The sequence below is a fragment of the Morone saxatilis genome, unplaced genomic scaffold, assembly GCF_004916995.1.
Source record: "Morone saxatilis isolate NCDOM2014 unplaced genomic scaffold, NCSU_SB_2.0 Contig19, whole genome shotgun sequence".
In the NCBI taxonomy this organism is placed as follows: Eukaryota; Metazoa; Chordata; class Actinopteri; family Moronidae; genus Morone; species Morone saxatilis.
In genome coordinates this window covers 13258012-13280875 of record NW_023339751.1, presented here as the reverse complement: position 1 = coordinate 13280875, position 22864 = coordinate 13258012, and the positions used below count along the sequence as shown (strand labels likewise).

General features: G+C 37.5%; 1 protein-coding gene across 1 annotated transcript in view; it reads left to right on the top strand.

Annotated features, from left to right (window-relative positions):
- LOC118328982 (VPS10 domain-containing receptor SorCS1-like) overlaps positions 1–21161 on the top strand; it is a 55427-nt gene extending 34266 nt beyond the window's left edge. The window contains exons 9-27 of the mRNA XM_035662910.1: positions 340–519; positions 2829–2975; positions 4032–4134; positions 4484–4560; positions 5045–5136; positions 5282–5389; positions 5689–5806; positions 5941–6074; positions 7718–7831; positions 8679–8850; positions 9130–9316; positions 9996–10129; positions 10229–10352; positions 10856–10968; positions 11886–12020; positions 15340–15439; positions 15921–16029; positions 17102–17256; positions 19159–21161. Of these exons, the coding sequence (XP_035518803.1) occupies positions 340–519; positions 2829–2975; positions 4032–4134; positions 4484–4560; positions 5045–5136; positions 5282–5389; positions 5689–5806; positions 5941–6074; positions 7718–7831; positions 8679–8850; positions 9130–9316; positions 9996–10129; positions 10229–10352; positions 10856–10968; positions 11886–12020; positions 15340–15439; positions 15921–16029; positions 17102–17256; positions 19159–19217 (2361 nt within the window). The 3' untranslated portion in view covers positions 19218–21161. The remainder of the gene's footprint in view (positions 1–339; positions 520–2828; positions 2976–4031; positions 4135–4483; positions 4561–5044; positions 5137–5281; positions 5390–5688; positions 5807–5940; positions 6075–7717; positions 7832–8678; positions 8851–9129; positions 9317–9995; positions 10130–10228; positions 10353–10855; positions 10969–11885; positions 12021–15339; positions 15440–15920; positions 16030–17101; positions 17257–19158) is intronic.
- The last annotated feature ends 1703 nt before the right edge of the window (positions 21162–22864 follow it).

Genomic DNA, 22864 nt, shown 5'->3' with positions numbered 1-22864 from the left:
ATCCATCCATCCATCCATCTATGTATACTGTCACAGTTTCCTTGAGAAGGACACACCTCGCCTCACTCTGGATAAGGGATTCAGTCAAATTAAATGGAGCTTGTCTTCATTTTTTAGTGCATGGCATAAAACGCCCGAGGTCTAATCTCATCGCTGCTGATCCTGACTGAATCATGACAAGAAGTGACGAATCTCTAGCTTTCTGCTCGAGTTCTGTGGTCATTATGTGCACATTTCTTTGCAGATTCCCACTTTTTTCGTTAAGACTCCTTTAAATCAATTCTTATAACCTTGCTGGCTCTACACAGACATATCTACTCATTAATTTCATATTTTTAGGACTTGCAGATAATCAGCACAGATGATAACCAGGTGGTGGCAGCGATTCAGGACTGGCACCAGAATGACTCCTACAACCTGTACATGTCTGAGTCCAGAGGGCTGTTCTTCACCCTGATGCTGGAGAGCGTTGTGAGCAGTGGAGGACCGGAGGGCAACATCATGATAGACCTCTATGAGGTGGGCTGTGACAGTGCTGTTGGGGTGGTGCTGTCATCCTTTTACATGTTAGGTTATTCAGGCATGCTGGACCAACTCAAATCACCAACCTGGTTTTGTAACTGCTGCAGGTTATAGGAAAATGTGTCATTATCATGAATGTTTACTATCAAACCAACCAACCCACATATTCTGTATGTTTCATTATTGGCCATGCTTGGCTTACTCTGAATTTACTTTAAATTTAACTAGTACTGAAATGAGTAAGTTAAGTGATGTGAAGTAATCATTTAAATCATTTACTAAACAAAAACATTTTCTTGCTCCAGTTTTCAAATTGGCTCCTCTATTTCTATCTTTATCTGTTTTATATCATTGCATATTGATTATCTGGCTATATTGTCTTGTTTTTTTGACATGGACTATTGGACAGACAAGAGTAGGGCTGTAACTGACTATTTCATTATCGATTAATCTAAGAAACAGTTTTTTGATTAATCATTTGGTCTATAAAATGTCAAATGTGAAATTTCCTAGAGACAAAGGTAATATCATCAGATTTATTGTTTAATCTTACCGAATTGTTTCATCCGTCTAAAATGGTTCACTTTACAATAATGATAGGAGGGAATTCTAACACTAGAGAAGGCTGGAACCATCATTTATCTGGGATTTGTGCTTGATAAATGACTTAAATGATTAACTAATTATCAGAATAGTTGTTGATTATTTAATTGTCGATCCATGAATAGACTAATTCTTAGAGGTCTGGAAGAGAAGAAATTTGAAGAGCTGTATAACAACACATTATGTCATGTATAATAACTCAACATTTCCGTGAGTTTTGTAATAAATTGTTACATATTGCATATTGTGGTTGTTATTACAAAATGCCTGAGTTGCACTTTTTTATGATGAAAATGTAATAATATGGTGCATTATGTAATAACCAACCAAAACAGATGTCTTCATCCATACACATTACTTGTACGTTATATTTCTAACCTAAATTTAACTTCCCATATATTAAATTAGACTCCTATGACCCGTAAAGCAGTGACAAGAGCAGTTTGACTACTGCAATGGTCTTTTGACAGGGCTCTCCCAAAAAAGCTTATTCAAAATTCTGTTCATAAAAAAGTGCAACTTTATCCCAAACAGGATGGGGCTGTATTACAAAATGCGGAAGGTGTAAATAAATAATAAGGGGAGAATGTATCAGAAAATGATTGATTAATCAGAAAAATGTTGGAAGTTTTTATCAATAATGAAAAGAATTCTTGCTATACTCTTAAGTACCTCTTTATTCATCGGTCCACTCATATTCACAGTCTCCAATCCAATGTGTATCTACATAAGCACAACACATTTAAATGCCTGGTTTGGGAGCTTTCTTAAACAATTAAACAGATCGGACAAGTAAAGTACCAACAGACAGCCTAAAACTTTAGTCAGAGTTAATCTTGACTTTTTGCTGTGTTTCCTTTTAAGTGTACCTTGATAGATGTCTCGGATGTCCTCACCATAATGGAACAGATGTTGATATATTTTATTCTGCTGCATCTGAGTCTCTCTCATATCTACTTCCTGCCAGCTTTTATTATCTTTTTCAGGAGACATTGTTCTTGCACTAAAAAAACATTTAGTAGATTCAGTCTATGGGTAAAATACCCTCTATACACAAGTTCAGTAAACACTAGTGTCACTTACCGCCCATAGTCACAATGCAGGCGAAATAGCAGCTTTAACTTGTGCCCTGAACATGTTATATCTGTGTCGACAGATTTTCTATGAGGTTGCGGTGACTGCACATGTATGCATCACTCTAGATTATCCTCATCTGCAGCCAGCAGTAAAAGCATCACATTGTTACAAACACACACCTAAGATACCCATCAGCCTCAGTTACTCTCACTGCTCACTGACCTCAACCCACATTTTATTCCCTGAAATATTTAGCTGCAGTAGCTTGACCAGTAGAAGATGTGAAATGGTCATTCTTCCTTTGATGAGAGAGTTGTGTCCTCTAAATGTAAGAGAAACTCTTACTCTTAAAGCGATGGCTGCACATGAGAATCTATGTCTCTGTGCACATAAATACAAAGAAGAAGAAATATCTCAGGGCTGCACCATATGTTGTTTTGATTCTGCAGAGTCCTACAGATGGTCCAAAATAGTGCTCCCTGTCAGAAAAACTATCACTTTAAGACATCTCTTCCTCTCCGAACTAGGCCTTCAGCTTTACTTAAGTCTGAATAATTTACGGTTGTTTTTTTTCCTCCTTTTTTGTTATTTTTCTCCGTACCGCTCTCTGTCTCTCATGTTTGCAGGTTGCCGGGATTAAAGGGGTGTTCCTGTCAAATAAAGTTGTTGAGAACCAAGTGAAAACCTATATCACATACAACAAGGGTAGAGACTGGCGTCTTCTTCAGGCTCCAACAACCGATCTTCAGGGAAATAAAGTCTATTGTGAACAGGTAAGTGGGCCACTGACAACAGATAGATTTGGTTATTTGGATTTCCATTATCTGCAAAAAAAATATTACACTGGATCATAATTCTTATGTCTCTTCAACATAATTGTCTTTAATTAATTATGAATCCAACAATATGAAATATATTATTTTGAATAGTAGTAGTATTTTAATAGTTTAGTAAATATTTTATTATAATATATTGTAATATTCAGCTTAGTATAACATATTATATCATAACTATTGAGATTATTTTTGTACAGTGAAGTGCTATACTTGACTATACAGATTTTCTTACCGTTCATTATTCAGTAAAGACTAATAATCTGTTTAGTAGTTGATTTTTGTTTTTATTAATTTTGAAGCAAATGTCTGGTCCATGGCAGCAAGGAAAAAGCTTTACATTATCACATTTTACGGGAGACGACAGTACTAGAAGAGATGGTGTAGAAATCAGAATATTAAAATAATAATAAACAAATTATTAATTATTACAATTAAATAACATGAAAACAAAATAATTCTATACAGAGGACATTCGTAGCTCATGTTTTTAGTTCTTATCTCAAAAACTTCAAAAGGTCCCATCGTCCAAACTGCCTTTTTCTGTGCTGACACATAAGATGCACCTCTGCATGTAGCCAGTCTTTTAAATGTGAAGCTTTAATGGTTTTCCAGTGCCTCAAAGTAATTCTGCAGGCTGTAATAAAACCAACCATAATGACGGAAAATACACATTTTGATATATTTGTTTTTTGAGTAAGCATAAATCAGGACTTTGATATTGAACTTCCAGTATAAATTACCCTTATTCAGTTTCATTCTATCGAGACTTGATGGCGTATGATAATAAAGATATATATTGTACTGTGAAAACATTTCCATGTTTAAATTCCAAATTCCTCTTTCAGATAATTATCTAATTTTAAATAATGATAGATTTGAAATTGATTCAGGGCAGTTATTATGAAATGTGATATTTTATGTGAACCAGGTCTGTATCAAACTTCCATTTTCACATTTTGACTTCAGCAATCTAATCTTCTTTGTGTTTGGCAGCCTTACTGTTCGTTACATCTACACCTCCATGTGTCAGAGAATCCTTACACCTCGGGAAACATTGTCAGCAAAGACTCAGCTCCAGGAATTATAATAGCGTCAGGTGAGGAGATTATTCGATTTGCACTTTGATTTGCACGTCCATACTGTTGTTTACTCTCTATCATATCCCTCAACGCTCCCAATCAAATCTGTTTCTTTACTCCTGTTCCTAGGACTGTCTTTCTCAGGTGACAACAGTTTACAAAATGAAAGGAAATCAGTCTTTCCTGCACATCTGGTCCATGTTACTTCAATGGATAGAATAACAAAAACATTCTTTTTTTTGTCTTGTCTGAAGAAATACTCAAATTTCAAAGAAGCAACTATACTGTTCTGCCTGTGTAACAGTGTAAGTGACATGCTTACAGAAAATGAAGATTAGAAACAGTGCTGTTCTTTTTTGTATTCAGGTGTGGTTGGACCTGAGCTGACCAGTACTAATGTCAGTATTTTCATCACATCTGATGCTGGGAACACCTGGAGAGAGGTATAGTATGACAACGGCTGCACAGTTACTTTCCGCTTACATTACTTTGTCCAGACAACTTTGATAAAGTAATAAATAGCGTATTTCCCTCTGAACTTTTCCCTCAATATAACACAGAGTAAATGGAGAAAAACACAAATTTAATCAGACATTATCTGAATAAAGAACAGGTGAACAAAAGTAGGAGTCTGACCCAGCTTTCAGTGCCAATTTCTGGTTCTTGCTTTTCAGATCTACACTCACAAAGAAATAAAGAATCTGCCAAGTTTTGACATCTAGCCTTGTGCATCTTTGATCTGTAAAACAAATAAGCCCCAACATTTTTGCCATTGACTTAAGAGAGACACAATTGAGAGACTCTTGTTTGAAGAACAGTTGAGGTTTCTGCTTGTTTAGTGTGTAGGATGCATGTCCAATATCGTTGTTCACCATAGACTTTGTAGACTGAAAATTCTCCGACAAATTGAATCTGGTGTGTCTGCAGGTTTTTCAGGAAGAGTACAGCGTGTTTTTCCTGAATCAGGGAGGATCTCTGGTGGCCATCCGACACACACCCCTGCCAATTAGACATATTTGGTAAGACTCTCCAAGGATGTGCCACATCTTTTTTACATCGACTGTACTCTATCTTCAAAACACGGAGTGAGACTGCTTTTCTTACGGAATTCAGCTCTATTTGCGGCTGGTCTGTCTGTGATCCAACCATTGTTCTCTCCCTCAGGCTGAGTTTTGATGAGGGCAGAAACTGGGACAAATATAGCTTCACCTCCTCTCCGCTCTATGTTGATGGGGTGCTGGGGGAGCCTGGAGAGGACACCCTCATAATGACGTAAGATATGAAGGAACCAAAAAAAGCTTGTGTGTTTTTTAGTTTAATTATGGCACTGGGTAATTATATATTATCCAAATAAAGACTTAGAAGTGTACATAAATATTCTTGAATTTATTTAATGTGGTTTTGAAAGCCCAAGATGTAGATGAGTTTCTCAACCCACAGAGGAACATGGATTAAAGTCAGCGCTTTAAAATCATCCAAAGTGAAGGTTTTTACACAACAGGTTTTTTTCTTGAATCTGACACATATGCCAAATGTTTTTTTGACCTAGTTTTTCTAACTTGTTTGTGCAGAATTTTTGGTCATTTCAGTCATCGATCAGAGTGGCAACTTGTCAAAATTGACTTCCGGTCCATTTTCCAACAACGATGCACATCAGAAGATTATCTGACATGGCAGCTACACAATGAGGTAAGCGGATCTTGCTGCTCCTTGATTTAAGATTCAGTCGTTGATTAAACTTGAGTGAATTTCTTTGGTTCAGTCACACAATAAAAGCAAAAAGAAAAGGCTCTGAAATGTTTATGATGCATTATTTATCACAGGGCGAAGTGTGCATCATGGGAATGAAGAGAATCTTCCAAAAACTGAAAGCAAGCGTTCGATGTGTCAAGGCCAGAGATCAGTATATTTCCCAGATGTCAGACTCCTGCCCATGCACAGAGGCAGATTTTGAGTGGTGAGTTCCCTACTTTGCAGCTACTCCTTTCACTTCATTAAATCCAATGCACAACACTTTATCAATCTCTAGAGGCAGAGTCTGTGAAGCAAACCTAAGGCACAACAAGAGGAGCGTTTGAAGAGTTATATTTTATAATTCACAACTTGTTATTCTTATTTCTGTCGACAATCCTGTCATCAGCAGTTGTACATTGTTTGTACTGTGGTTGAAGAAAATATTGTAGTTGTAATCAATAACCCAATATTAATAAAGATATGAAGGCTTCATTTGCAAAAACAGATATCTTGGTTTTCATTTCTTTCCCTTAATCATGTTTTTTATGTGCACTCCAGGGAATGTCAATCAAACTGGTTTTGGGTTGTTGTGATAAGATATCTCCAAGATATTTAGGCCTACTATTCAGAATTTATGTTTTTTTATTGTGCACTCAAGAGAATATCAATCAGACTGGTGTTGGTTTATTCATTTTAAAAATGCCTTTTATCTGTTATCGCAAATGACTTCTTCATATTTTAGTGAGTTTTTGATGTATATCACAATGTGGCAGATGTGTGGAAAATTGCATATAATTAATCAAACTAGTGTTCAATGCAATAAATTGTGTGTTTGGTCACACATTACATCAGACAAAACTCAAAAAACCTCAAAACAAAAAAGTAAGTGACTACTTTAGTTAGTTTTATCTACAATGGACTAATTCATTTGGACAACATAATTTTATAAAACAGATGATCATATCATCGCAGCATAATTGAACTGACAAATGATTACTGAAAATGTTGAAGCCTAGTCCTAATCAAATATGTGACAGCAGTACATTGCTCCATCTTTCTATTCATATCAAGTTCTTTATTGTCATATGCACAATTACAGTGAAGCGGTCGTTTGTTAATAATGGATCTAAGGCTCCCTCCAACAGTGCTCATATAGAGAAAATATAATCTAATATAAAACTCTTTCCATATAAAATAAAATCGAATAATATATTATGGTTGGACAGTAATAGTGCATAAGTGTATAAACTGTAATCTAAACACGTTGTGCTGTAATGTAAATGTCTATTCGTAATGAGAACAGATAGTTGAATATAGATATAGAATAGAATAGATTTGTATAATGAAAAACATGTCTCACTCTAGAGTTTATCATATTATATACTTCTGTATGTATAACAGAATTTTTTGTGCATCACTCTCATACTTTCTTTTATCTTTCTGATCTCACCGGCGCTAAATGAGCAGCACTGAATACTATATTAAACAAGCTTAACACCATTTTATGACTAAAAGACTTATTTAACTTTCCAACTCTTGCTCCTGAGACTGTGCTACCCTGAACACGATGAAAAGAATCTGACGGATCCCTCTGACTTTGCCAAGGTATAATTATAGTTTGTGTAAACACGCACAATGCCCTTTCTGCTTCAGACGTTTGATACATAAAACATCAAATCTCAAATACTCTGAGCTGCTGTGCTGTGAGAAGTGTTCTCAAGACTAGAACACCTCTATTCACACTAGGCATTCACTTATTGTGTATGATTCTGTTTGAGCTGAGTAATTGTACTTGATATTTTAAATAAATGATAACCAATCTCGGTAACACCCCACTGTATGTTTCTTCTGTGTTTGTATAAACAGCGACTATGGCTTTGAGAGGCAGATTGATGGGAGCTGCACTTCGGCTTTCTGGTTTGTTCCTTCGGCAACATCTAGAGACTGCATCACGGGGGACAGCTTCCTAAATACCACAGGGTACGACTCATTCATTTGCACTGGCACAAGCAAGCGGGTGTGCAAATGCCCTTGGTTACGTTTTAAGCTCAACTTACTTTAAGCTTATACAATGCAACATGTTGTGAATGTTCTAACTTTTTTCTGTTCGTGACCTCTTACAAAAAAGTGGTTGTTGTGGTTTCTTGTCATGTTTCAGATTAGTAAAACTTCCACCGTAGAAAGATTCCCCTCTAAACTACCCACATTTTTTCATTTTAATAATTGTTCAGTACTCAAAGAGAACATCATTTCTTTTCATATTTTCATTAACTTTTACTGATATATATATCCGTGGGGTACTTCTCCATTTGTTAAAGATTGTGGAGTACAGAACAGAATTTTATTAATTTGATGAAAAAATATGTACATCTGCAAAATTGTGTTAAGGAGGAAAATCTGGAAAATTATTAGTATTACAAGTTTGTGTATTTAGTATATTTATTCTACAATAATTAATGAACAATAATTAATGAACTACCAGCCAGCCTCCCACCAACCTGAACACCACATGCTGCATGTGACAGTGCTTGAAAACTCGCAAGTAGAGAAGTCAAAGTAGCTAAAAGTGGTGGATAAATAGTTTTGTATGACAAAAATATTGCAACAATATTACAATTTATACATAATCATTAGTCTTACATAACATCCGGTTTCATATCAATTCAAATGAACACATCTATAACTGATGGCTAATGTTGATAATGGATTAATGAGCTGGTAGAGCTGTGGGGGTATATTAGGCAAAACTACTGTTCCCTGTGTATGCATGTGTTGTCTGCTTTTACACTCATCTGTGTCTTTTTGGGGGGTCTTTAATAAATTCCAGATATCGCAAGGCTTTGTCTAACAACTGCACTGAGGGAAAACTGTTGAAGTACAGCCCCAGGCGGCAGAAGTGTCCCAGTCAGGCCCCCAGGGGTCTCCAGCTCTTCACCAGTGAGGGAACACTGGTAGCAACTCTGGAGAGGAATGTCACTTTCTTGGTCTTTCTGGAAGAGGTGCTGACTTCACTTAAACAAAGCAACAGTAGTGTGTATTGCAGGGTGATACTTGTAGGCCGCATGTTTTTTCTCTATCTGTATATCGAGATGCTGTCAGAGACGTAGCACTAAGGTTGGAGCACCAGCATATAAAATAAATATGCGGTGACATGATTTACCACTCGACCTCGTTCTTGTAGATATTATGGAAAATGCACTCTGTTATGTGTCAGCGAGGACACTGACAAACATCAGAGGCTACAGTTTGAATGACAGTATTTTGTTTTCTTTTTGAAGGGTCTCGGCTCCACGACAAGTATAACGGTGGACTTTGGCGACGGGACCGCCATATCGTATGTGAACATAAGCTCCATTGATGACGGGGTCAAGCATATCTACAGTAAAGTTGGCATCTACCAAGTTTCTGCTACAGCAACCAACACTCTGGGCTTTGACAGGGCAATACTCTACCTGCACGTCTCCTGTGAGTCTAGAAAAGTAACCAGTCTTTTGTTAATATGAGAAAACTGGACATGTTTTCCTCCAGAATACTCCATAAGTGATTTTAATCAACTGTCTAATATGTACTTTTACTTACAAGGGATTTAATGAAAACTTTATTTTAATTAATATCATGAAGTGACTACAGTATAAGCCATGGTCTTCATTCTTTATTACACCTAATCATAAATGATGAGATCCAACAGCCTTCAAATAGGTCAAAACACTTTAACTTGTGAGCCTTTTGAAAGAAAAATAATACAAAACACTCGGGCAAATACACTCACGACTCTTCTGCAACTTCAAATTGGCTCATTAAAGTGAGACTCTTTTCAAAATCCCCATCCAAAGTTTTGAGTATCGCTCAACCTGTGTGGGCGTAAAAGATGGCTGTTTGTTGTCTCCTCACTGACAGAGAAGGGCAGCGGTGGTCAGCTTGAATTCAGCTCATTATAATGGATACCAAGAGTGACATTTTCATGAAGGGAAAAAGCATCAAAACATCTACAGCCACTTGTCAAACCTCTCGCTCACTCCACTGTCTCGGTGTGATCCAGGCAGTCAGTTTTGTGCCAAAATACGGCTAAATACGTGGCTTCTGTTCTGGCACCATGAAAGCAGTATTCAGCCATTATTATAGTTTTTATGTTTTCTCTCTAAAGGTCAACTTGAACAGGTCCAGCTCTCAGCTCCTTCTGTGGTCGTCAAGAACAAAGCAGTAAACCTCACAACAGTGTTACGCCCCAGCAATGTGGGCACAGTCACCTATTACTGGTGGTTTGATAACAAAACAGAGGTAAGCCTCACATTCTCATTCTTTACCATGCAGCCTATTAAGTGAATGACATGATAGATAGTCATAGTACATTTCTCTCTATGTCTATTTGTCTTTTAGCCTGTTGTGACCCTGGATGGAGCAATGTCCTTCACTTTCTCAAAGGAGGGAAGTCACACTATCACTGTTCAGGCTTCAGTGGGCAACACTGTCCATCAGGACCAAATGACTGTGGCAGTTTATGGTGAACCATATTCTGTTTTCTTTTTATATTACTCAAATTTTTCCTTATTCACCTTAAAAAGCATGTAAATATAATAATAAGTGTCCTGTCTAGTAGTACCAAATAAGTTGAGGATTTAACAATAGATAATGATGCAAAATGAAGTTAGAAGGTCATAGGACCAAAATATATATGCAAGATCTCTTTGACTTTCACCATTCATCTTATGCATCTGTTCTGGGGTATAATATGCAGCATCTTAACTGAATATTAACCGAAGTCGTAAATCATATGAACATTTATGAACTTTGAGAATATGTCCAGTCCTCCTCGTCCTTTTCAATTTGGAAATCACACTGCCATTTAAGCCCAGCATTCATATTTTCTGCTGAATTGACACTGTACAGGTGGCCTCACAGTCAGGGTCAGGGTTATTTGAAGTATCTTGGTATTGTTAAGAGGCATCCTATATCATGAAGTTAGACAGAAGAAATGTCTAAATTAGATTTCTGACTGCATTTCAGATTATTTCCGGTCAAATGTTTTGGCCTTTTCTTCTAATTTGGATGAGCTGAACCCCGGGGTGTCTGAGTGGAGAGAGGATGTCGGCAGAGTGGTGAAGAGCTCCATGGTTCAGGTCAGTGCTGCAGCTGCTAGCTCATATTATAAAAGCCATAACAAAATCAGGAATTAACTAAACTCCAGAAGACCTCAGTGAGATTCTGGCAATTAGCATCTTTGCACTCGCCTGGAAAGAAAAACTTCTGAAAAAAAGTCTCTGTCTAGTGAGACAGTGATATTTTCATTCTTGGTTAGGCTGGATTTTTTAATGTATGCATGTGGTTTTGTGTCAAGTGGTGCACCCCACTACACGCAGTGTCTTTGACCTCACTTGCCGTGTAATTAGTTGTTAACCTCCACACATTGACATGGCACATCACCCAAAATCATTATTACTAGTACAAGCTTTCAACTGAACTTGTCAAAACACTAAAGAGCAGTAAAAGCACTACCATGGCAGTAACCATTTGCTCTCTAAAGAGCTGAATGCCATTGCCTTGAGAGAACATCAAACCTCAAGTAAAGAGAGCCAAACTGTGGTTAAGTGCGTCTGGTTTTCCCTCTCAGACACTGTGGGGATGTCAAAAAAGCAGCAGGTTATGTAAAAGACCTGGATACTGAGCTCTATATATATCCTACAGTAGCCCTCAGTAAGAAACATTCACTTTGACCTTCTGTCTTGTCAGATATGACCATGGTTTACACCGGGAAACTGACAGGAGACCTCTGGTAACGGCATAAATGCAATAAAAGCCCTGGCCTTTACCAAAGACTGTCAAATTAAACTTGCATGTTTCAGTTAACCCGTGTATTATATCTTGACAGTGACTGGTACTTAGGCAAATGATATATGAAGCAGGGAGCCAACAGTATTAACTCATTAATACAGGCGACCCCTGATCGAATTTCAGGCCCAAAACATAGAATATCACCACAAACAGTGTCAATTGAAAAAAACAACTTTTTAATGAGGTTTTGTTGTTATTATTAAAGGTCACAGGAATCAGTGAGGATCAGCTCCTGGTCACAGTGCTTCCAGGTTTACCAACAACAGCAGAGATTTTCATTGTGCCTGAGAAGAGGTCAAGACAAGGAGGCATGGATGAAAAGTGGGCGCACCTGGATCAGGTACTGTCTCATCAAATCATTTTAATGGCCCCTGGCAGATGCTCAGTACAATGTGGTTTTCTGTGATGATTAAACCGCACAAAAGTAAGCTGAGCAAGTCACAAGACCGTCTCTGGAGAGAACATCCCTGGAGAATATGTCCTTACTTTAGAGTGTCATACAACACTATCAGTTTAAGCTCTATTGTTGTATTAAAAAGAGAACATGTTTTATTATGTTTGGACATTTTTCTTGCCAGAAGGTCACATCTTGTTTTGCAGCTTTAATTTTTTCCCCCATATTTTCATAACACAATACTTTATTTTAAGCACAGTCTACTAGTGACATCTTAGTACACACACATACACACATATACAGTCCACTATTTCCCAGTATTTTACACATTATTCATATTGTAGTGGTAAGATAAAGGTTAAATTCTCCTTACAGTTTGTTTCATTGACAGTTGCATTCCAGTCATCCTTTGCTGGAGGATTTGCCTGCAGCCATTTACGTGATAGCTTCCTTGCTGGAAGCCAAAAGTATCCTGTGCCATGAGTTTATTCAGGATTTCACATTGATATAATGTAACAAAAGAGCAGTCAACTCCTATTCCAGATATTTTCATCATCTCTTTTGCAAGCTCTTGCCAAAATGAAAAAGACAAATCCAGAAAATGGGCACTGTCTTTGAGAACCTCTTTTTATGAATTTCAAGTTTGTTATTCATCATATAGCTTTCACTATATTGCTTCACTTACTTTAATGCTTCACATCACTGCAATCATCCTCAATTATCTCCTATTCTCTCCCTAAAATTTTGTACAACATGGACAGTAAAATCGTTTTGGAGACTTGTGTTCCATAGTATGCATGTATATGCATCAGTAAATATGTTGACCAAATTAGGTCCACTCTTCTTAGCTTGTTTTATTTCTTTACTGAAGTAATATCTGATATAAAGATATCCGAATAAGTTCTTCAAGGTTCATGTATGCGAGAGAAGAAAAGGTTACATTTTAATCATCTCTGATCTATCTGTGTGGGAAGGTGGTTAGAACGGCTTCATTCATTTGGGATACAAAATATCTTTTACAAGAGGCCAAAAGTCAAACGTGCTTTGTATTATAACTGACTATTTTCCACTTTTTACTGGTTTTACATACATTTCAATCACTTTTCATTCCTTCCAGTCAGCCATTGGTTGCCATTCATTTCAGTGCAGTATGAAAATCAAATTGTGGAGACTTTAAACTTGTTTTGGTGAGGCAATACATCACAATGAGCATCATGTCTGCATTTATTTTTGTCAAAGCTACATTATCGTTGCATGGTAACACAGTTTTAAGTGCAGCTTTATTTGGAAAGTCTGCACTCTATCGCCACGCAACAATAAGGTTAAATTTGATCAAAATAAATGTAGACATGATGCTCATGGTGATGGATCACCTAAGTCAGCCAAGTTTAAAGCCTCCACAAATGTATTTTCATAACACAGTGAAATGAATGCTTGCTGAATAGTAGGAAGGAGAAACACTATGTTGTTTCTTGGAAAAGGTCAGCAGTAATGAAGAGTGTACAGTTTGCTGGTAATTGGGGTAAAGGATGCAAAAACTGGTGTGGGTCATTAAGTGAAAATACACAGAGAACAAGATATACCTCCACTGTTGATGGCATGCAGACACATAGGGCCCATTTCCTCTCATATAGCTCCACAAGACACCCTCCTCATTTAGTTTCCACATAGAATAAACCCCCAAGATTCCCTGTGGAGTCATTCAATCAAAGAACCGCCTCTCAATTATACTGTATTTGTGGTTTTATAATGGTTTATTCATGCAGCACAAACTTAAATTGTTAATTTAGGTTTGTTTTCTTTCCCACCAAACAAAACATGCGATCATTGTATCACAGAGGCTCAAGCTTTAAAAAATTAGATTTTTTTGGTCTTCATTGCTCAAGTGCTAAATGATTTAATGCTCCTACACACATGCACTTTGTATTCCTATCCCTCCTGAAGAGTAATACTAGATGTCAACACTAGAGGGCAATGTCTTCCCATGTAAAAGCACTGAAACAGCATCCGTCAGAGCACTGGAATAACACTCACAAAGCATCTCAGTAGTGTTATAGACTCACTGCCAGCTTTTAGAAGTTTAGAGACTTAGATAATAACAACAACTCCATAATCATTTCCAGCCACCATCCTTCATTGTTGTTGTTTTTTTTTTTACAGAAAAAATAATCTTGAATCTTAGAAACTGATTTCTTATCACGTTATAGAAAGCATTTAAATATTTAAACAAAATAACACAGAGATGTTTTTGAATGCACCAGCCAGACAAACTAATTTATTCATCATAACGGATAGGACCTCGATTATCATGAGTAAACACAATTTTACTGGCTCACAGTCATTCTTGAACTAAGTTAATAGGTATTTAATTACATTGATGCATCATATAATTGGCACCATCGAGAAAGGAGACAAACTGGGGCAGGCGGCTTGGATTGGGAATTAAAGAGATGTATTTATCTAAAGCCTGTCTGATTACCTGGCAGAACCTCACAGACAATAGGGTAATAAATCTTCAGTTCACTGTTCTCATCACCAGTGAATGACTTGCAACGTGGATGCATTAAGTGAGCGTGTGCCCACACATACACACGTGCATGTGTGGTGAGTGAGTGTATGTGTGGAGCAGCTTATTAAAATGTGTAATAGATTTACTGACCCTGATATGCCACTAGAACAAAAAGTAATTATTCATACTGTGTAGTGCAGTCTAATTTTAACCAGTGGAAAGATTTTAGAAAGAGCGAGATGGAATTAGTGAGGCATGGCTAAGGACTCAAATGGGCTCTGGGAAGGCATTTTGGTCTCTTGTTAAATGACTGCTTCATCTAGGTGTGAAAAGCAAGGGAACTTGAGGCACTTCAGGGAGAAAAATTAAAACTGCAATTTTATGTTATTAGAACATACTTTGATTTCCAATGGCTTTGCCTCACTGAACTTTTAAACTTGTAAATCACATTTTCGTTAAAAAAAAGAAAATTGAGATTAATTTATTTTAAATGTCACTTCCACCCCATAAGCAGACCGCCCTTTTACCTGAGAGGGTTTCCATCACCATTAAAAACCTGCTGAGCTTCAGTGCATCAGGTTTGGTTTTTCCATGTCATATCAACATTTGCTCCTCTTTAGATGGCAGCAAAAATTCTGATTCATAATTCAGGCTTGTTGGATGAAATGACTGCGGTTGAAATATTGATGACTGTGGAATATTGCTGTGCAGCCGGTGCTAACAGAGTCCTCTCTGCTCTGTCACTCCTCCTCATAGCTTTCTCAGGTTCTGCTAAGTGCTTTGAACCAAGACCTCATCCAGTTCACACTCAAACCCGGCGTGCAGGTGAACGTGTACGCCACACGTCTGTCTCCAGGTGAGTCTGCTGCCTCAGCTGCACACTTACCTGAACCAATGGTAGTCAAATGGAGCATTTCAGGTGGTTGTCTCTTATTTTAGTCCAGACTTTGTACAATTCTCCCTATTTGGAGGTGAAAATGACTGGTAAGTCTACTGGCTTTAAACTGTAAAATCTGGACAGCACACCTGATCAACAGACTGTCTTCTTAGTGCATTGTTTGTTTTTAATAAATGCACCCAGGACCCCCACGAGACCAGTATTGATAATGAGTGGATTATCCTGGATAAACTATGAAAAAGAAGATAAAGTTTTAATTGGACATTAGCTCTCAGTCACAATTCTCAAACTCTATCAGCAAAACAAGCCAGCTGTGATTCTCAATTGTTATTGGAAAAGGATTGTTATATAATTTATAGTCATATTAGATTAAAATGGGCATTTGTCCTCATTTGGCCTGCATGTGCACTCAGTTTTTCTTTTATTCTTTCTCTTTCAGCTCCTCTTGTTGACAGCAGTGATAGTGGCCACAGTGGCACTGCAGTCATCATGCTCGTGTCAGTCGTACTGATGGGCTTGGCTGTCTTTGTAATATACAAATTTAAAAGGTACAGTATACTGGATATATTATTTTGTAATCACATATAAGGTTTATAAGGTTAGAAAGAATGTGTGAAGATTAATCCTCCCCTTTTCAGACTCACATCATGGCAGATATCTCAGATAAGATAGATGTTATTGTTGTTTTATTTTGTGTGTGTGAGTGTGTGTGTGTTGCATAACGGCCTTGTTTAGAGTCAGCCCCATTATCTACAAGCAAGCAACCACACTGCTGAACTCTCTGAAACTTTCCACAAGTATTCAGACTCCATATATCTCAGAGTTATGGACGTCGGCGACACAATAATAGCTCGAGGAATAAGACAATTCCCCTCTGTCTCAATCTGCAGAATATTACAGGAAATGACAGTCTAATCAATTCTCCCAGAGTGCTGAATGGGTGTCAGAGTCCTGCAGTTATCAATATTCATCTATCTGACAATGTGAGGGTTGACCTTTTGTAAATGCTAAACACAGCCATTCAAGGTGAGGCATACTCTGCAGAATGGCAGGAAAGGTTGAGGAGATAAGTCCTGAGACAACATACATTATACAGTGAGGGACATACAGTAAATAGCATCCTCTGCTGCAGCTAATCCCATGCCAATCATCTGGGAATGGTTTAGTTCCACAGTTTGTAGAATTCTAGTCATTATAAAGTAAAACATTACTTAACTTTAACTTTCAGGATCATAATTACTACATTAAGAAATCTACTTTGAGTTTCTAAAGCTGCCTTAAATGTCACAGCACCAGCTGCAGCACAAAATCACAGGGGGAGGATTTGAAATTAGAAATGCAAGATGTTAGTTTTAAGCAGAATTGGGGGTGCATCTGAGGGGATGAAAAATTGATTGAAAAGTGAGGTGAACAATATGAAAGTGAGAGAGCAATGCCCAATGGAACGCAAAATGCCCTAGTTTCTAGCTTTCAAGCAATCCTCTCCCATCCTTAACAGTTCAAAATAGTATGTAACACATTATGCACAGTGGAAGCATTAGTGAAACAGGTCTGATGGCAGGTTACCATTGACTTTCCTTTTTTTTTTTTTTTTTAAATCTTCCCCTGCATGACCTACAGGAAGATCCCGGGCATCAACACATACACAGCGGAGCAACCTGACAAAGAACAAGAGGTCATTCCAACAGTGACCTCCATAGCCGTCCCAAACCCTGAGGGGGACAAGCTGACCTCACTGGATCATGTGGATGTACAGTTAGACTCAAAAAGTAGAGGTAGGAATGTGTCCGTTTCCTCCTTTAAGCTACTGTCTTTCCTCAAACATACACACAGTTTATTCAGGTTGTTATTTTCAGATTCTGATGTCGGACAGTGAAGATCTATTCTTTATGTAGTGTTGTATTCTATCACTTGTCAAAGTAATGATCAATGTAATCACTGACTACAATGTGTTTATGTGTTTTTTTTAAATGTTGGTGCACTTGTCATAAAAACTGCAGAATTACTTTAAGGGTCAATTCACCCGAATGACAAAAGAATGTTTCCTTCCATCCATTAGCTGTACCCTGCAAGGGCTGGAGCCAATCCCAGATGACATTTTCTTAATTACATTTAGTGGTATCTTGTGGTTTTATTTGCCCAGGTTTTGAGATATCCATCCCTGGCATTTCTAGAATTGAATTTGTAGTGGTAACAACATTAAAACAAACCCACACATTTAGAAAATTCTGCACCATCATTACCATTCCTGGAACAGTCCCCATTACTTTGGATAATCCACAAAACATACCGTCAACTGATTTCATTTTAACTATTTCTTAAGAATAAAGTAGTTTGTATTGAAACTGTTCACAGTCTATGAAGAGTAAGGTCGTAAAGGTGCGGCCTTGTTTCACTTATCACATTACTTCCATCACTGATGGATGTTGAATTCCAGGATGCGTCTCCTGTTTTGTTGTGATCTCCTGGCCAGCTCTGGCTGTCAGACTTGAACTTTTGCGAATTTGCAGAAACAGCATTGGAAATGTAGTCATTATTCTTGTTAATTAGTCATTAGTAGACTCAGTTGGCTATTCACTTAGAAAACATTTTGCTTTTGCCAGTCAATTGGAGAAAGCTTGGGACATTAAGGAATAAAGCCTTTTATGAGGATAAACTTTAAGCTGGTAGAGTTTCTTTTTTTTCCTCTGCTTTTTTTAGTTTTGCACCTAAAAATGTCACTGAAAGTACATATAATGTTAGAACTGATGTATTTCTTTTTGTGTTGTGTATTTCTTAAAGGAAGATATCTGTTTTTTTATGTTTAATATATAGCAGTGTCTCGTGCCAAATGTTATGCATGATATATTTATAAATCTAAATACCAACAATTATGCCATCAACTTCTTTTGTTCAATATTACGTTGATATTTGCTCTTTTCAGTTTTGTTCATTACCACACCAAAACTGGGACATCATATTTGATTGAACAGATGGCTAATGTGACCGTACCTTAACCAGGACCAGGCATGTTACTGTGGAGTTTTTAAAATGTAATTCTTTACTACAAACCGCATTTAATTCACCGTGTTTGAGTTGTGTCCTCACAACCTCAGTACATAAAACGATCTCTGTCGCTGGATATCACAAGGGTTGTGTAAGATGTGTGAACTGATCCTTTAGTACTTCAAAGAAAGTTGTTGCAGAAGTTGTGACAGTACATTAAAAACTGCAGTGGCAACGAGGAACAAGTTAAGGCTGACAGGGAAGATATACTACATATTCACTTTTTGTTAAGTGCTGATGCTACTCTTCCTGCCCCTGAATTATCATATAAGTTGCCAAAATACAGTTATTATTATGCTCTGTATATTTATGTATTTGCCAACCTGAGTTTGTCATAGTAAGATATTAGTATTCACAGATAAGTGAAGCACAATCAAGTGCGAGCTAAAGTGATGAGAATGTCTAGGTGAATTATTTGACCCAATAAAATAATTAGTGCATCAGGAAAGTAGCGGAGTGGTGAAAGCATTTTCATCAAGAAATATCTATGAGGTTCCAGTTGATTTACCTCTACCCATAGATAAACAATCGACCCATCCAAGATAAATGTGTTTGCCTGCAAAAATACACCCGTATGCAAATAGCTACATAAAATTCCTCCTCTGTCTCTTTCCTTTTTTCTCCTTTGCCAGGCTACCTGCCATCTCGCACAGACATCAAGCTCTCTGATGAAGCGCCCCATGTGTTTTAATGTTGAGAGTCTATGACCGACTCGAAAGCAATACATCTTCTTTGGCAGTTACTTCCAGCAAGCTATGAAACCATGGTCACAATGAATGGTCTCGAGTGTTTTGCTACCCATGCATGGATGGACCAGTTCACACTGTGCTGCCTAATCCCTCTGAGGAGACTGTACAGATTTATACTTGCTTCTTGAAAAGGGACACTTTTTGACTGAAAATACTTGTATTTTTACAAGGACATTGATCTTTTTATGTAAATAATGTACATCCATAATGGAAGAAGTAAAAGTTATTTGTCTCAGCTGGTTACAGCTGTGTCTGCTCAAATATGAAAATATCAAACAACTGAACAGGAGTGATGTATAATAATATCTCAAAATGTGCTCCAATTTCTGTTCTTTGGGCTTGTGTTTGTGAAGTTTACTTTGTTTAACTATGTGGAAATAGCTTATCTGAGTAAGACAGTGAGGGAAGCAGATTCATTAAGCTCTGTACAATCAGTAAATCTTATCACCAGATTCTCATCAAATGAAAGCTTGCAATATCCAGGAGATGAGGGAGAGCTCCTAGTCCCAGATCTGTGTATTCCATCAAGCCTGCCGCTCAAAATGTTATACATGTCATAACAAAAATAAGAACAGAAAATCACAGTGGATATACTAGATAGGTATACACAGATGAGAAACTGAGCAATCCTTCGTGTTCAGGAGACTCACATAAGTCATTTTAGTGACTCTGGAATGAATGCTATCCTCATAAATGTTAAAACGACGTAAAAACAGATCATACACAATGCTTCTGTCTTATCTAAATCATGCATATGGATTGTTATTGCAGCAGCAATCTTATGTTTGATAGTTTTCCAGTCAATTTGACTGTTAAACAAAGAAATTACTTTTAAAATTGTGCTTCGTATTTATTTGTTGCCCCAGAGCATTTCTTGGACATTAGGGTTTCCACTAAGAGAGCTACATGTAAATGTTCTGAATAATTCCTGTGTTAACAAAGAAGCTATGATACAGCAGCAAACAATGGCTGGAATGCAGTAAAAAAGTGCTACAGAGCCACATCTGTATTTTAATTAGTAGCTCAAGATTTATTAGCCATTCATTTGTCTTCTGGATTTAGTTAAAAGACTTTTGCTCCTTGACACAGTTACAAAATATCTCTCATGTTTTTGTTGTTTTTGTTTGAACTGATCTCACTGTGAAGGTTGTGCTGATGACATTGAAACTACACCAGGTTTGAATGCAAACGTGCTCTCTGTTTATTTTTAGATTGTGTTAAAACACCTTGTATTTACTTTGGACTTTTTTTGTTTTATCTACCATGATGATACCAGCATCTCCACATGGCATTTCCTCAGTTTACAGTTATGCAGAGGAGCCTGCAGTCTGTTCTATGTTTGCCCCAAAGGACTCAGCGGACAAAAGGCTGCAGATTTGTTCATCTCCTTCGCTGCGAGGGACACAGATAGAGAAGACGTATCTCCTGTCAACAAGGCTCAGCCTACGCACAGAGCTTTGGTCAGCTGCTGTCTCTTTGGGATAAGTAGTGAAGTTCTTCTTCATCAAACTTTTCTTTTTAAGTGTTGTCAGCATCATATGTCAGTAAGACAAATTGACTAGAGGCTTCTCCATACTTCTTCCCTCCAATCCTGCGATTGAGCCTGAAGCATGAATAAACTCATGCTCGTCATCAGACGAACGCCGTCTCTCTGCAGCGATCATCAGAAGAGTTTTAGTTTGTGCTTGTTATATATTTAACAAACTTTTTGTTAAGTCCCAATAATCAACCTGTGAATATGATTGTGAACATATTTGCATGATGTTTTTTTTTCTCTTTTAAGATACTTAATTAGGAAACAATTAAATGTGAAATGCAGTATTTTCCGTTTCTCCGAGGCTAGACAACTCATTCATTACAAGTGATGTGATTATTCAGTGGGTTGTTTGTGTTTTTTCATTTAATCTTGCAGAAGTAACCATGGTTGCAGAATAAAGCAGAAACACAACATTAATGCAGTGTGGCTGGTTGTTACGCTAATTTCTAAAAGCAGAAACAGCTTCGTTAAAATCCACGTCGACCACAGCTGTTAGTTGTGTTTGACTTTTTAAACTACTTATTCAATGGACTTCATGAAGGGCAAAACTATGACTCCATCTCAACTCCACTCCATAAAATGGTAGTTTTGATCAACGGGCACTCCCACTTTGTTGAATTTGTTGCTTTTTCTGCTTTGTCTCTAACAAGTGTTGCTTAGCATGCTCAAAGTTTCAGTGCGGCCATTTGCATGATACAATGGGGCTGAGCGGGAGGACAATGAAATGCACCAACTAGCCTGGAGTGATTCTAATGGGCTGGTTCCTTGGCTCTCCCACTGTGCAACAAATTAATTATCCCCTCGCCAGGAAATCGACACACACACACACACAATCAAGGAAGATTTCCCAGACTGGGTAGCACCTTGAATGAAAAATGTCCCACAACAATAACCCACAGCAATATTGTGTTAGCCACAGTGTGAAATTGATGAGCATGTTTCCTTTCATTGAGTGCTACATTACAGTGTCTGGCTGCAGCGAATCATCCATTAGTGATTGTCACCGTTCAATTTGATTGTGCATCGCTGAACATCCCAGGGCAGTTAGAGAAAGGCCTTGGTGTTAATTCAGACTGAGAGCAGGAGCGAGAATAAGACTCTCGGGGCGTTGATGGCTGTTGGAGTGATGAAGATTGGTGTGTGATATGAAGCTGTTGAAGTGGCAAAGAAAATGCAAAATAGAGGAACAAGGGCCTTGTTGCTGCAGCTTTGTGTGTCAAGAGTTATTTCAGCCAATCAACCACACAGTTCTGTCCTCCAACCTTGCTGTCTCTTTGCCATTTAAATGTGCAAGGCTTTTTTCTTTCTAAATCTGAGGATGGAGAGGGAGGCAATCCTACTGCCAGTAGGTCTTCTTACCAAAATCATCTGTTTCTCATCATTTGACTACAGCCTCAGTAATTGTTCTCATTAAATAGGAGCCATGTGTAACTAGCAACTTGAGTAATCGAGTGATAGCTTCGGCAAATTGTCAGATGGGAATCTTCACATGGGTGTTATCACACTTCTGCCCATTAAAGCCAACTTCAGAGCCTTTGTGGGATCATTAAAAATGGTACGTTGAGACTGATACACTGGCTGCTACAAGGCACCTGTGTTTCAGATAAGACTGTGGCAATGCTGCATAAACAAAGCTTCATGAAGCCATTTGTTTTCAGATTTGTGCCATAATAACATTTCTCATTCACTGACAGCCAAATAAAATGCCAGTCCTGGCATCCTTTTGCTAGGAAAAAAAACCCATAATATAATCATACATTTTCCATTACCACACATAGTGTAGGTGCATATTGGAAAAAAAAAAAAAAAAAACATACTTCCATATAAAAATACATTTATTTGAACAATTTTAAAATGTCAATTTGTTCACAGTAAGAAATATGATCCAAAACAAGACGATTTTTATATCATCGACAGAAATGAACAATATCATAGATCATGCACAACTTTTCCCAATTGCACAACTAGACTATTAGACAAGGTGTTTAATAATTTGTTTAATGTGTCAAGTAAACTTTAAAACCAACCATGATAATATATATATATATATAT